We start from the raw sequence: 16,921 nt of genomic DNA, 5'->3' as shown, positions 1-16,921 counted from the left end.
ACTTTGATACACCTTAAACCAAGCTTATTGTTCTAACTCCCAAACTAGCTCCTTCTGATTTTGTCTCCCTTTTTGGGATCCCAAAAGTTGGAATCATCTTTGTCTCCTCCTTTTCTAAAATCTCTCATCTATATCACAAAATCCTTTCTAGTATTTCTTTTTCATTGATTCAATCTTTGCTTTCTATTCATAGTATACGACCTAAGGTTAGAACCCTTGTTACAAAAAATAGCAACACTAAACCCTATAATGAAAAAGGTCTGTTAACCCTAAAGCGAGAACCTGACCACCCATCACACGTTAATATCAATAAAAGGACTGGCAGGCACACTCTCTAGTACATATACACTATACAGTAATTTAATATTAAATCATTCTATCTATAGCCTTTTAATTCCTGCTGGCCTATTTCACTTAAAACGTAAAACTTAAAGACACCACAAATGTCATCAAGACATTTAGTTTGTTATTGTTGCTACTGAGAGGTAAAGCTGGAATAAGATAAAAATGGCAAAAGTAACTAGAGTCAATAGAATCCCATTTTAAAAATAGCATTTTTCAGGGCACTTGGGTGGCTCAGACATTAAGCATGTGCCTTCAGCTCAGATCATGATCCCAGAGTCCTGGGATCAAACCCTGCCTTGGGCTCTCTGCTCCATGGGAAGCCTGCTTCTCTCTCTCCCACTCCCCCTGCTCATGTTCTCTCTCTCTTTCACTGTCCTTCTCTGTGTCAAATAAATAAATAAAATCTTTTTTTTAAGATTTTTTTTTTTTTGACAGAAATCACAAGTAGGCAGAGGCAGGCAGAGAAAAGGGGAAGCAGGCTCCCCGATGAGCAGAGAGCCCGATGCGGGGCTCAATCCCAGGACCCTGAGACCATGACCCAAGCTGAAGGCAGAGGCTTAACCCACTGAGCCACCCAGGTGCCCCTAAAATCTTTTTTAAAAAATAGCATTTTTCCTTCATCTCTAGGAAACCCTAATATCCAAATAAAACAAATAAGCAATCTGAAACAAAAATATGTGAGAGTTTTAAAATGTCGAATCTTAAAATAAAATGTCAAATCTTAAAAACCTGTAGTTACATCTTTTATAGTACTAATAATTATATTTCCTATTACCACCACAGAAACCATACAATCTCTCCAAATCCTCTGTAAAACAAAGGCCAACACTGATAGCCGAGATGAATTTCAGGTTGATAAAAGCAAGCTATCACTTTACAGCACACCTGATCCCTGTTTCAGTTAAAATTCTAGGCATATCAAGAGTCAAACCTGCTTATGTCAGTTGAACTTAACTGTAATCACATAATTACATTTTATATGTACTGATTAAACGTGTGTAAAAAGAAAGCAGTTTTTTGTCAATTCCCTATGTTGCACACCTGAAACTAATGTAACACTATGTTAAGTATACTTCAATTTTTTTTAAAAAGCTGTTTTATTGAAAACTAAACTGAATGCTTCAAAATGGCTCGATAAAAGGTGAATCACTAAAAAAGTTTCTAATTTCCTGTGAATAAAATATTTATAATAAATCATAAGAAAAAATGTACTAAAGAAATGTTGTATTCAAGTGTGCTTCACAAGGGTCTTTAAGGTTTTAATCAACTTAAAAAAAAACAGGCAGTATCAGACTATGGGTAATTTACACATGAAAGCCAACATGAAACTCCATCAATGAAATCAGCAGAACAATATACATTTATACACTTAACCTACAGGTACATGTTGAATACCTATATTAACTTTTTGGTCCCAGGACCTTTTACATTCTTAAAAATTACTGAATAACCCCAAAGAGCTATGTCTTATAGGTAATATCTACCAACACTCATGTGAGAAATTGAAGCTGAGCAAATTTTAAAATGCAAGACTACACCTGCATGCATTCCATTAGCCATCACAGCAATAATGTCATTACTTATCAGCATCTGGAAAACTTACTGTATACACAGGTGAGTGACAGTTAAAAAGTCAAGTAATGTTTTAGTACTATTATGAACGAAGACAGTTTGGGCTTAACTAAATAGTCTCAGGAACCCATAATCATCTCTGGACCAACCAATGAGAACTACTATTATAGGGCTGAAGAACCAATAATGAATAACAAGGAAGCAACAATGAATCAATCCCTCTTTTGTGTAATTTGCTGAAGGAGCAAGACAATAAAGAAGTAAATCAATAAATACATAATTTCAGGTAGTGATAGATGCCATTAAAACAGGGCAAGAAGATAGGAAAAAGTGGGAGGTATATAGTAGGGGCAATTACTTGGTCAGAAGTATAGGATGGTCAGAAAAGGTCTCTTTGAGAAAGGCTACTGAAGGAATGAGCCCTGCTAATAAGGTTTGAGATAATATTCCAGGTGGAGAAGCAGAAAATGAAAACACCTTGGAAGCGAGGGGAAGATTCTGAGCATAGAAATGACCTGATCCGATTAAGGTTTTTGAAATATTCCTCCAGCTTCCACATGGAACAGACCGGGAAGGCAGGTATAAAAATGGAAGTAGAGAAATTAGGAGGCTATTGTAAATAAATATTGAAAAAAATATTGGTGACTTGGATAGTATGATAGTAATGGAAGGGTGAGATTTGAAAGGATATGAAAGTTATTTTTAAGGAAAAGCCTAATAACTGCTGAAGGACTAGATGTGAGGTTGTGAGGAAAAAAAAAAATGAAATAAAGATGGCTCCTACGATTCTGCAGAGCACCAAGGTGAATGTTGCCCTTTATTGTGATAGAGAAACCATGGTAGGTGGGGAAGATGGAGGCAAAACCAAGCTGAAGATACTTATTTGGAATCCAATAAAAACACTGGATATGTGGGCCTAGAGCTCAAGATAGAGGTCAGGGCAGGAAATGCATGACCGGGAATCATGAGGTATTCAAGTATGTAACTAGATCACCTAGGGAATAAATAGGGATAAAGAAGTGAGTAGGAGACCGGCCATCACCAGAAACCAGGAGAGAAGGATGGAACAAATTCTCCTTCACAAAGAACCAACCCTGCCTACATCTTGGACTTGAACTTCTGGCCTCCAGAACTATGAAAGAATAAAGTTCTGTTGTTTCGTGGCAGAAAGAAAGAAAGAAGAAAAGAAAAGGAAGGAAGGAAAGAAAGAAGAAAGAAAGAAAGAAAAAAGGAAAAATAAAGAAGTGAGTAGGAGAACTGAGATCTGGAATTTCACCTCACATCAAAAGCTGCCAAATTAACATACATTTATGTATATGTTCTTTTTTTTATGTTTGTCTTTTCCAGAGAACTATTTGCTGGTTCCAATGTATCAGATATTAGAGCTTTATTTGGTACTCCCCTTTTCATATTAGGACACTGACTCAAGAATCTCTGGAACTTCTCATCTCTCAAACCAGTATTTCACTCCCTCCCTCCTCCCGCCTCCTCTCCCACAATACACACACTAATCACTCTACTCCTAATTCTTCCTTCTCCTTCCCCCAGGGTTGTCTCTCTGTGCTCCCAAGATTTGCATATTTCTACAGAGGTCCTATTTAACATTCTGTATTCTAATTATTCATCCTTTAACGATGTGAAAGCTTCCTTATGGGCAGGAACCTTGACTTTCATCTTTGTATTCCCAGTGCCCTGTAAAACAGGCTCTTAATGAATGTTTCCTAAATGAATAAAATGAAGGGTAAGTGACTTACCCAAAATCAGTACCACCGCTACTCAGTAGGAGAGTAGGGATTAGAATCTAGAGAGCCAGATATTCTAAACTCACTTTAGTCTGTCATTCAAAGAACTCTACATTGGGGCCTAACTCCATCTATATATTTCCTATTTACTATCCTGTCTTGATTTTAAGTCTGGTGATGTGCCCCAAATCCACTTTCTTCACCCAGTTCAGAATCTGTGCAACCAACTTATGTCTCACCTCTCCCATAAAAACTCTCTTCATCAATCCCTCAATCACTGCCCTCCTCTTCCACACCAGCCACACACATAAAATCAGTAACGCCCTATATAATCTGATTTCTGATCTTAAAATGACACTGAAGCTACTCACTCAAAATTTACCAAAGGCCTTTATAACAGTTAAAGTATAATTTTTAAAACAGTAAAACCACGATTCTCATAAAAATATTAAATGCATATATCACAGTGATTTTATTTAATTTATTATAATAAAGGAACCAGTAAGATGTTAAAATTGGTTCAAATGAGAATCGGACATACAGAGATTTACAATGCTCATGCTACAAAATTCATTCGCATGACATCAACATGAATAATTTACATTGGTATAGACAGGAAACATTTGTTCTGTCACCAGATTTTTAAATCTCCACCTTTAAAAAAATTTTATTTCAAGTGTAATTAAACATATAGTGTTATATTAGTTTCAGGTGTACACTGTAATGATTCAACAATCCTATATATTTCTCAGTGCTCATGAACATAAGTGTACTCTTAATTCCCTTTACCTACTTCACCCACCTCCCTCTGGCAAGCACCAATTTGTTTTCTGTATTTGAGTCTATTTGGGTTTTTTTTTAAGATTTTATTTATTTATTTGAGAGAGAGAGAGAGAAAGCATGAGAGGGAAGAAGGTCAGAGGAAGAAGCAGACTCCCCGCGGAGCTGGGAGCCTGACGTGGGACTCAATCCTGGGACTAAGTGACCATGCATGACCCAGCCAAAAGCAGTTGCTTAACCAAATGAGCCACCCAGGCGCACGAGTCTGGTTTTCCTGTTGGACTCTTTTTCTTTGTTCATTTCTTAAATTCCACATATGAGTAAAATCATATGGTATTTTTCTTTCTCTGACTGATTTATTTCACTTAGCATTATACTTTCTAGGTCCATCCATATTGTTTCAAATGGCAAGATTTCACTATTTTTTATGGCTGAGCAAAATTCCACTGTGTGTGTGTGTGTGTCTGTGTGTGTGTACCACATCTCCTTTATCCATTTATCTTATCACTGGTCACTTGGGTTGCTTCATGTCTTGGTTACTGCAAATAATCCTGCAACAAACACAGAGGTACATACATCTCTCTGAATGAATGTTTTCATTTTCTTTGGGTAAATAACCAGTAGCGCAATTACTGGATCATATATTTTTTTAAGAATCTCCATACTGTTTTCCACAGTGGCTGCGCCAATTTGCATTCCATCCAATAGTGCACAAAGGTTCCTTTCTCTCCACACCTTCACCAATACTTGCTTCTTGTGTTTTGAATTTTAGACTTTCTGACAGGTGTGAGGTGATATCACATTGTGGTTTTGATTTGCATTTCCCTGATGATGAGTGATGTTGAGCATCTTCTCATGTACCTGTTGGCCATCTGTATGTCTTCTTTAGAAAACTGTCTATTCAGGTCCTCTGACCATTTTTTAATCAAATTGTTTGTTGAGTGTTGAGTGTGTAAGTTCTTCATATATTTTGGATATATATCAGATATATCACCTTTCACAAGTTGCTTTTTTGTTTTGCTTATGGTTTCCTTCACCGTGCAAAAGCTTTTTATTTTTTATTTTTATTTTTTTAAAAGATTTTATTTATGTATTTGACAGAGAGAGAGAGACCACAAGTGGGCAGAGAGGCAGGCAGAGAGAGAGGGGGAAGCAGGCTCCCCACTGAGCAGAGAGCCCAATACGGGACTCGATCCCAGGACCCTGAGATCATGACCTGAGCTGAAGGCAGAGGCTTAACCCACTGAGTCACCCAGGTGCCCCGCAAAAGTTTTTTATTTTGGTGTAGTCCTAATAGTTTAATTTTGCTTTTGTTTCTCCTGCATGAAGAGACATCTAGAAAAATGTTTCTACTGCTGATGTCAAAGAAATTACTGTCTGTGCCAGGTATCTTATGGTTTCACTCACATTTTGAGTTTATTTTTGTGCATAGTGTACAAAAGTGGTCCAGTTTCATTCCTTTTCATGTAGTTGTTCAGTTTTCCCAGCACCATAAATTTCTTTCCCCCAGAGGTGAATTTAGTGATTCATCACTTGCATATAATCCATCAAGTGCCCTCTTTAATGCCCATCGCCATTTACCCCACCCCCCTTCCCTCTACAACCTGCATTTCATTTCCTATACTTATGAGCTCCTTATGGTTTGTGTCTCTCTCTGATTTCATCTGATTTTATTTTTCCTCCCCTTCCCCTATGTTCATCAGTTTTGTTTCTTAAATTTCACGAGTGGAATCATATAATATTTTTCTTTCTCTGACTTATTTTGCTTAGCATCATACCCTCTAGTTCCATCCACATCATTGCAAATGGCAAGATTTCATTCTTTTTGATGGCTGAGTAATAATCCACTGTGTGTATATGTGTATGTGTTCCATCCATGTCATTGCAAATGTCAAGATTTTGGTTTTTGAATGACTGCAAAATATTCCATTGTATATATACACCACATCTTCTTTATCCATTCATCTGTTGATAGACATCTGGGCTCTTTCCATATTTTGGTTATTGTGGACATTGCTGCTATGAACATAGGGGTGCATGTGTCCCTTTGAATCGCTATGTTTGTATCCTCTGGATAAATACCTAGCAGTGCAATTGCTGGGTTGTATGGTAACTCTATTTTTAACTTTTGAGGAACCTCCACACTGTTTTCCAGAGGAGCTGTACCAGTTTGCATTTCCACCAACAGTGTAAGAGGGTTCCCCTTTCTCCAAATCCTCACCAACATCTGTTGCTCCTGAGTTGTTAATTTTAGCCATTCTGACTGTCCAGCACAATAACTTTTATCTACACTTTGCTACAGAGTTGTAAAGCAGTCTAGTCAATCCAGAACAAAAGAACATATCCCTAAATTAGAATAATGTAATTGCCCTTTATACCCCAGAGGGTCTACCACCCAGCATTCAAGACATGCAGCCATTTCTTCCACCTGTTTCCAAGTCATTGAGTATTCTTCCCACATAACTGTCAAAATTCATCCTAATCTGCCATCTTCAGCACAATGAAGAAAAATTCTTGCCACTTTTGGTTTCCATGATACAGTACTCACCTGACTCCTCTTTCTATCTCTCCTCAGTCCTCTTCACCAGTTTCTATTCATCTTAAATATAGTAACCACCAAGATTTTGATGCATCTTACTCTACCCAGTATCATCAGTCATGCTTTACCTATTAATTATATAGGAATTATTCCCATATCCACAGTTTTAACGTCTATAATCCCTAAACTTGAACTTCTATTTTCTCTATTTCCCATGTTGATATCTTAGCAGTACCTCAGATTCAGCAAAGACCTGAATGAAACACATTCTTTCCTCATCTAAATATGGTCTACTCCTGTGTTCTCTAACTTAATAGCTAATTGTCAAAGAGGCACAAAGCATGTGAATCTTGCACTCTACTGCCTCTCTGAAACTGCCTTTTTGACAGTCACCTAAATTATCCATTGCACCTTTACAATCACTCTCTTACATGTTCCCCTTCCTCACAGACTTTTCCCTAATTAAGGCCTATATTATCTTTCAGTGGACTATTGATAAAGCCTCTATATTGCTCTACTATCTCTTTCCTCTATCATTCACTCAACTACCAAAGCATATTTCCGCAAACAGGAGTCCAAGTTTTTCTGACTTGGTCCCATCTTCTTTTTAAAAAATTTTTTTTTAATTTATTTGACAGAGATCACAAGTAGGCAGAGAGGCAGGCAGAGAGAGAGAGGAGGAAGCAGGCTCCCCGCACAGCAGAGAGCCCAATGCGGGACTCGATCCCAGGACCCTGAGATCATGACCTGAGCCGAAGGCAGAGGCTTAACCCACTGAGCCACCCAGGCACCCAATGGTCCCATCTTCTGATCTGAGTTCTTACGTAATAGGCATCTGCTCTCTTAGGACATCTACCTACTTTCTACTCATTCTATTTCAGTTACTTCAGTCCAAATGAGTTGATTCCACCCATGAGGCACACAACTACAGCTCACACAGATGCTCACAATGACTGGTTCATAAAATGGTCCAAACAGAGCCACTGAAGTACCACAGACTTTTGCTGAGACTTCTGGGGCAGAGGCATATGCTTTTTACTACCATAACTACTATTGTTATATTTCACCACCAGAGGAAAGCCCGAGAAGCCAACCCAGAATAAGTGAAGTTTGGAGATGCAAAGAGGGAAATTTGGTCCTGGTGACATCTTCTGAGCCCTAGCACTAACCCATGTCTGGAGCCACATTCCCTTGGGCTGCTCAATTATATTTACCAATAAACTCTCTTTCTGCTTAAGCCTGTTTGAGTGAGGCAAAACCATCCAGAGTACTAAATAATACCTCCTGTCTTTTCATGCACCATATGACTCAGTGACACCAACATCTATACCAATATCAGAATACTGTGCCTTCCCTCATTATTTCCTTAGCCTGAAACTTTTGTCCTCATCCTTGATGGAATTCCTTCCCTCTATTCTGTGTTTATTAAGATTCATCTCATACTTCAAGCCTCAGTTCATATGCCTTAGTGAAGAAATCCTCTAAGGCTAGAAAAAGAAGCAAAGGACTAGATTACACAGGGATTTTAAACTATGCTACAGCTTTTGAACTTTAACCCAAAGGTAAAGAAATGTCAGTGAAGGATTTAAAAGAGTAAAGGACATGAACAGATAAGCAATTTCAAGGGATCACTCTGGTTGCTATATACAGAATGAATTAGAGAAGGGCAAGGGAGACAATGGTTCATAAACTACTCAAATAATCTAGCCAAAAGGATGGTGGTATGGGCTAAACTGACAGTGGAGACAGAAGAATGTACTTCTGTGGTTATTTTATTTCTGAATAAATCCCTCTTTATACTGTAAACCTTCTGAAGGCAGAGAAATTATCTGTCTTCCATTTACCCACAGAAATTAACAAAGTGGTTGGCACACAGTACAAACTCAATATCTGTTAAATGAAGTAATATATAATTAACAATCTAATCTGTTAATTGAGCAACTGGTCAAATGGTGTTATTATTTATGAAGATAGGACACACAGGAAAAGTCCTTTGTTTTTGAGATAGAGATAATAGAGAAGATGATCTTTGTGGTTTTTAATTTTCTTAGAGAGGGGGTTCGGGGTGGGCCAGAGGAGGAAGGAGAGAATAAAATCTCCTCCAAACCCAGCACGGGGCCTGACACAGGGCTCCAACTCACAACCCTGAGATCATGACCTGAGCCAAAAATCAAGACTCAGATGCTTAACCAACTGAGCCACCTAGGTGCCCCGAAGAGCTCTGTTTTGAACAACGTGAGTTTAAGGTAATATAATACATACATTTTTAAAAGACTTTTATTTATCTATTTGACAGAGAGAGACACAGTGAGAGAGGGAACATAGGCAGGAGGAGTAGGAGCAGGAGAAGCAGGCTCCCCACTGAACAGGGAGCCTGATGTGGGATCCCAGGACCCTGGAATCATGACCTGAGCCAATGGCAGCCACTTAATGACTGAGCCACCCAGGTGACCCTATAATACATTCAAATAGACAGGGAATCTATATATAATGGATGTATATCTGGGGATCAGGAGAGAGATATGAGCTGAAGATGCTGATTTGTAAATTCTGAGCAAACGGATGCTAACTGACTTTCTGAAGCGAGATAAGACTGCCTAGGAATTATGTAAAATGAAAAAAAAAGGTGATCAGAGACCTGAGGGGCATTTAAGAGCTGAACAGAAAAAGAGAAGTAAAGGAAGAACACTAATAGCTTGGCAGGAAAACAAAAAAAAAAAAAGAGGAGGGCCCTCTAACCAATGCAAGGGGAAGAAGAGAAAAGTATGGTCAAAAGTGTCAAACATGGTAAAAAGTCAAGGAATGAAAAGTTTAAAAGTATCCTTTGGATGAATACTGTCTTGGTGGAGTAGATGCAGTAGAACCCAGACTAGGAGTAGATTGAAGAAGGGTAAGTAGAAGATAAAGCAATGAAGTCAGCCAATATTAGACATCTTGTTCATTAAGTCTGGCTATATAAATAAACTGAGAAACAGAGTTACAGGAGAGGAACATACTCAAGGGTAGGTTTTCTTCCCCTGTTGGTTTTCTTATTCTTACAGAACTGGAATTTATGCATGTTTAAGTGCTGACTGGAACAAACCAAAAAGAGGTTAAAGAAAGGATAAGAGAATAAATCATCAAAATGAGAGTGACAGTGTGTGTGTGTGTGTGTGTGAAAACATCATGCAGAACACCTTGAATATATACAATTTTTGTCAACTATACCCCAATAAATCTGTTAAAAATATGAGTTTAAAATGGGGTATAGCTGAAAAGACTGGTTTTGAATAAGGAAAGCAATATCTCTTCTACTGAAATCAGACTATAGAAGGAAAGAATGGGTAAGGATGTAAGTACATTTATAGATTTGGTTACTGAAAATTAAGAGAATCTACATGTGATAATGTCAACTGTGTTTTAAACACGTTGAAGTTTAAATGTCAAAAATAATTTCTTCACTAAAAATTATTTCTCTGAATTATGAGTTTAAGATACACATTAGCATCAAAGTTAAATGAAGTAACTATCACATTCCTAAACACTAGACTTAACAAAGAAAATTTTAAGAATATTTATCAAATATCTACTTGTACAGGACACTGTGAACACAGAGAGAGCTCTTTCCCCAAATATCTGTATAGCCTTGTTATCTCCTTTTCTTTAGGTCTCTGTTCTCACACTCTGCTTTATTTCTCTCCATTATACTTACCACCACCTGACATATTCTATTTGTTTTATTGCCTGTTTGTCCTCCTAGACTAGAAGGATCTCAAGGGGAGGGGCCTTCTCTTATTCATTGTTGTATCTCCAGTAACAAAATAGTGCCTGCCATAAATATGAATGAAAAATAAATTTTTGTTTGAATGAAATGGTACCTTCTCTTCAGGAAAAAGAACTGCAATCTGTTAAATGAAGGAGAAATGAATACACGAGGACTATATCCATATTTACAAATTCAAGAAGTATTTACTTCTTTTTAATGGTATTTAATGGTGATATGGGAAGCAATACCAAAAAATGGCGTAAGAGTTCACAAGACTATGAATCCCAGACAACGTGATAAAAAATGTATTATGGAAAAGGCAGCATGTGGACTGGACCTTAAAGGGGTGGATAGATTTTTAAGTTTATAATTCTACTTTTTTTTTAGTATATTCAAAGAGTTGTGCAACCATCACCTTCTAGAACATTTTCATCACCTCAAAAAGAAACCCTATGCCCCTTAGCTACCATCTCCCAACTAACCCAGTTAGCCCTAAGAAGCCACTAATCTACTTTCTGTCTCTACATATTTGCCTATTCTAGACATTTCATAGAAATATAATCAAATCATTTGTGAAATTTTGAGACTGGCTTCTTCACATAGCATAATGTTTTAAAGGTTAATCCATGTTGTATCAGTACTTCATTTCTTTTTATGATTGAATATTACTCCATTGTATGGATATAACATATTTTAACCATTCATCAGTAGATGGCCATTCAGGTTGTTTCTACCCTTTGACTATTATGAATAACAGTAAATTATTAAAATAATAGTCCTATGAACATTCATATATAAGTTCTTGTGTGGTATAATTTTAATAAGAGATAAGTAAGGGATGGAAATGAAATTTTTTTCTTAAGTAGGCTCCACCCCCAAAGTGGGGCTTGAACTCACAACCTTGAGATCAAGAGTGGCATGCTCTACCAACTAAGCCAGAACTGAAACAAATATGACAAATTCAAGATAATATTTTCACTGATGAGGCAAAGTGCATTTTCATAAAGCTTAATTTATTCAAGTCAAAGGACTGTCCTTTATTTTCCAAAAATGTCCTTCAAACTTTCTTTTTTTAAATGTTAAAGCATCCTTTTTAAATGAAATGATGGCACTGTTGAAAGGTAATTTTGGGGGGTGCCTGGGTGGCTCAGTTGGTTGGGTGTCTGACTCTTGATCTCAGCTCAGGTCTTGATCTCAGGGTTGTGAGCTCAAGCCCTGCACTGGGCTTCATGCTGAGCATGGAGCCTACTTAAAAAAACAAAAACAAAAACAAAAAACAAAAAAAGGTAGTTTTGTTAATTTACTTAGGTAAAATAAACAACATTAAATCTAATAAAAAAATCTAGGAAATTCTGTTGACTGAAGGAAATGGCATGAAGGTAAGAAGGTAGAAACCCACAAGATAGCCTGAATGCCAACTAAGGAGACTGCACATTATCCTATGGTCAATAAGGAAATGAATAAAGTTTTTTAAGTATAAAATAACTGACTTCTGGATGTCATCTCATTCAATGAACAGCAACTGAGCCACAACTATATAAAAAGCATGGAGGGGGCGCCTGGGTGGCTCAGTGGGTTAAGCTGCTGCCTTCGGCTCAGGTCATGATCTCAGGGTCCTGGGATCGAGTCCCACGTCAGGCTCTCTGCTCAGCGGGGAGCCTGCTTCCCTCTCTCTCTCTCTGCCTGCCTCTCTGCCTACTTGTGATCTCTCTCTGTCAAATAAATAAATAAAATCTTAAAAAAAAAAAAGCATGGAATTCAGTGCTATAAAAACAGACTAAATAAAACACTGTCCCTACCTTTTTATAACTTAGTCTTTAGTAAAAGAAAAAAGTCTCTCTATTCATTATTTACATCTTTACCTATCTTTCAGAGAGGGCAATACTTAGTAGTTAAAAATAATCTTTTAAAAAGGAAAATATGGGAATTAAAAAAAGGAAAATATGGGATTACTCCTACTGTGCTTACAAGCTTTATTTCACTCATTTGACAATGTGAGTTACTGGGTATATAAAGATAACATATAACCCCTATCCTACAGAAGCTTATAGTCTAGATTTCATAAACTTAACAGATGATCTAGAAGAAACTGACCGCAAACATATAATTAGATATTATTCACCTAGGGCTTTCAATTTAGTAGCAAATAAAAAAAAACACTTATCGGTCACATTTTAAGCATTTTACATTTGTTACCTAACCTAATAATCTTTAACAGTTTTGTGAAAAAGTTATTATTACTATATTATTTTAAGATATTTATTAATACATTAAAATATATTACATTTATCTTTTCCCAGAATCTACGTTAATGACATCAATTCTGCTGAGTGCTTTTATATATAGTTGCTGTATCATTCCCATCAGCACACAAACATTCTGTAATTCCGTCAATCTTCAAAAAAAAGAAATCCTCTCTTGAGTTCACATTCCAATCCAGGCCCCTCATCATTTTTCTGATCCCCTTATATCAAAATTCCCTAAAAGAGCTATCTGTAGAAGTTGTCCCCCAAATTCTCTCCTCTCAGCCTCTTCGCCATTCCAGAAAGGCTCTGCCTCTGACACTACTGAAACCACTCCAGTCAAGACTATGAATGACCTCAAAATCCTAAATAAGATTCTTAATTTTTAGTCCTCATCTCACTTGACCTATCAGCAACACCTGACATAGGAAAGCAAGCTCTTGGAAATACTTTCTTTACTTGGCCTCTAAGACACCATACTCTTCTAGGTTTTCTTCTCATATTACTAGATACTCCTTCTCAATCTCCTGTGCTAATTCTTCCACAGCTCCACAATTTCTACACATTAGAGTATCCAAGGCTCTGTCCTTGGACCTGCTCTGTTTTCTATCTACACTCACTTCCTTATGTTCTCACAAAGTCTCATGACTTCACTAAAATTTAACAGGATAGGAATTTTTTTAGCTATTTTTGTTAATGCTGAATGCCCCGAACCTAAAACAATGCCTGGCATGTAGTAGATGCATGACAAATATTTGTTCAATGAAAGGATGAATGAATAAATGGCTTTAAATATTATATACAAACTGAGGACTCTCCAATTTATACCTCCTACCTGGAACTCTGTCCTGAACTCCTGATATATCCAACTGCCAAACAGCCATCTCTACTTGGATGTATAATAAAAATTTCAAACTTACTGAGTCCAAAAGGGAATTCCAATCACCCTCCCAATGGCTTCTGCAAATGACTTCACTTTCTTTGCCACGTGCAGCTTTAGCCTAGTTCCCCAAACCAACAATTCTGAAATAATTCCTAATTCCTTCTCTTTCTTCCACTTCACATATACAATCTGCCAACAAGTACTGTGGATACTTTTTTTTTTAAGATTTTATTTATTTATTTGAAAGAGAAACCACATGAGAGGGGGGAGGGTCAGAGCGAGAAGCAGACTCCCTGCTGAGCAGGAAGCCGGATGAGGGACTGGATCCTGGGACTCCAGGATTATGACCTGAACCTAAGGCAGTCGTTTAACCAACTGAGCCACCCAGGAACCCAACACTATGGATTCTTCCTTCAAAATATACTCAGTATTTGAGTATTTCTCACTACATCCACCACTATCACTGTGGTACAAGCCGCTACCATCTCTCACCTGGAAGAATGCAACAGCCTCCTGTTCCTGTCCACCTTCTCTTCCAATCCAAAACTATGATCAGAGATTACACCACTCCTCTACTTATAATCCTGCAATCACTCTATCTTTGCTCTGAATAAAAGCCCAAATCTTGACAACTGCCTTACACAAATCTCTTTTCAGTCTGGCCCTGTTTTATCTCTGACCTCACCTACTACCACCACTATTTTGCTCCTTTTATATTGCTTCTTTTGCTGTTTCTTCCAAAGGTTAAACACATTTCCACTTCCCTGCCTTTTTCCCTCACTGTTCCCCCAGACTGAAATGCCTTTCCCCTAGATATCTGCAATCCATTACCTGTTTCATCAGTTTGTTCAACTGCTACCTTCTCTGAGTTTTCCCCAATAACCATATTTAAAACTGCAAGGACGGGCACCTAGGTGGCTCAGTCTGTTGAGCTGCATTCAGCTCAGGTCATGATCTTGAGGTCCTGGTATGGAGCCCCAAGTTGAGCTCCCTGCTCAGTGGTGAGTCTGCTTCTCTCTATGCTCCTGCCCCAGGCTCCTGCTCACTCACTCTCTCTCTCTCAAATAAAAATCTTAAAAAAAAAAAAAAAAAAAAAAAAAAAAAAATCTTAAAAAAAAAACCTGCAAGGATAATCCCACCCCATTGTATTCTTTACCCCCTATTTCTGCTCTATATTTCTTTACACCTTTTATCACCATCAACTACTATATATTTGACTTTCTGGAACATGTGCTGGAAAAGGCTAAGAATTTTTGTTTCATTCACTGCTCTATCTCTGGTGTTAAAAGCAGCGCCTGGTATACAGCAGTGATCAATAAAGCTATGTGTTAAACAAATGCTTTCATTTCCACCAGGGGGCCTAACAATCATCTAGCCTGGAATTTCAGGAAAAGATCATAAAGCTTCTCAAAAAATTTTTCAGTGCTCTGATCCCTAGAAGGCTTTATACTTTGCCTAGAAAGAAAAATTGTGTTTTCTCTAGTCAGCCACAAGGAGGAGTTGAGAGGAAGAGCTGAGCAAAGAGAAACCAGATGTTTCCCTTGCTTTTCCTAGGCAACACCGAGGTGGAAGAAAAGTGGATGTGGAGGTGCCTGTACTGAATGAAAGGTTTTCTGCACACTGTGAGTTACCTAGACACACACAAACGTAACACGCAAAGCCGCGATCCTTTCGAATGCCACAAAGAGGCCAAGAAAAATCAATCCATCCACCGGCCACTGAGAACCGGGAGGGTGTTTTAACTCCACCGCTAAGAATTCCCCATAAAAGCAGGAGAAGAGTTCCCACTAGCGCAGAGGCACGTAACTCACACAGGAAGGCCAAGGTGTTCCAGGCTACCGGGACTCTCCGGCCAGAGAACTATGAAATCAATTCTATTTCCTATTCAAGGCACCTGTAATTCTGGAAGCGGCTCGAGTACCGCGGTCCCAGGTCTGAGTTCTCAGATTCGCCGATTGCAGGTCAAGTCCTGATTCATTCAGCCCCGAAATCCCCATTTCCCACGGGACTCCGACTTACCGCCACCTGTTGATGCCCACATTGGAGGAGCCGGCGAACCAGGGGTCGAGGATGTAGACGCAGCGGATGGTGTTGGCGCCCTGAATGCACTCCTTCAGGGCGGGGTTGTCGTGAAGCCGGAGCCCCTTTCGGAACCAGTGCACGGCGTTCACCCCCATCCCGGGGGCTCGGCAGCGGCGGGCGTGTCCTCGCCCAGTTCCCCCACCGAGAAATTCAAGGAAGGAAGGGCCGGCTCATCCCCGACACCTCTGCTTCCAGGGGAGCCGCCACACCCAAGGAGAGGGGAGAGGGCGGCAGACGGGGAAAAAAGGAAAAAAGGAATCCGAGGAGGGGGCCGGAGGAGGAGAGGGCGCGGGAGGCGCAGCTGGGAGATGAATGGAGGCTGCCTTCAGCGGAGTCCGGGTGTGACGCCCTTTAGGAGCCGGCGCCCGCAGCAACCGCCGGCACGAGGCGCATCGCTTCGAGGGCCTCGGAGCCCGGGGAGTGAGTACGTTCCACGAGCCCGAGCCGCCACGACGGCCCCGACCGGCCCCGGCAGCCCCAGGAGGTTCGTCACGGAAACCTCGCCCCACCGAGGCACCCCCGGAGGCGAAAACGGCCCGCCTGAGGCGAGCCACCGAGTGAGATGAGAGGGGATCCAGCCACAGTCGGCCACGCTGTCTCTCGGGCCGGGGAAGAGCAGTGAGCACGGAGGCGGTGGTCGAGGCCGCTGGACGGTTGCCGGCCGGTGACCGGTCCCGAGGCTGCCCGGGTGACTCCACTGCCACCGCCGCGTCAGCGGCCTCGGTCCCGCCCCCGGATCCTCATTGGAGCGCGCGCTCCCCACGTGACCCCCGGCACCTCACGTTTCTGAAGTGTGTTTACTACAGCGGCTCTGACTGAAGAACCTGCTCGCGATACAGTCGCTTCTAGGGGGCGGCAGCTGCTTGGTCTCAAAGCCGTCGACCCTCGCTGAGACTTTAAACTCCCTCCCTCTGCCCTTTTTCTCCGCCGACTGGTCGCCTACAAGCTCGCCCGGTGACCGCAGGCCCCATGTGAGGGAAGCCTTAGCCC

General features: G+C 39.8%; 1 protein-coding gene across 1 annotated transcript in view; it reads right to left on the bottom strand.

Moving 5' to 3' along the window:
* The window catches only part of CRY1 (cryptochrome circadian regulator 1), a 95,128-nt gene extending 78,481 nt beyond the window's left edge, over positions 1-16,647 (bottom strand). Inside the window, exon 1 of the mRNA XM_080812460.1 lies at positions 15,869-16,647. Coding sequence (XP_080668586.1) covers positions 15,869-16,026 — 158 coding nt within the window. The 5' untranslated portion in view covers positions 16,027-16,647. The remainder of the gene's footprint in view (positions 1-15,868) is intronic.
* Positions 16,648-16,921: the final 274 nt, after the last annotated feature.

This window comes from Martes martes (assembly GCF_963455335.1).
Source record: "Martes martes genome assembly, chromosome: 8".
Taxonomy (NCBI): domain Eukaryota; kingdom Metazoa; phylum Chordata; class Mammalia; order Carnivora; family Mustelidae; genus Martes; species Martes martes.
Note: the sequence above shows the minus strand (reverse complement) of the source record. Positions and strands in the feature narration are given on the sequence as shown.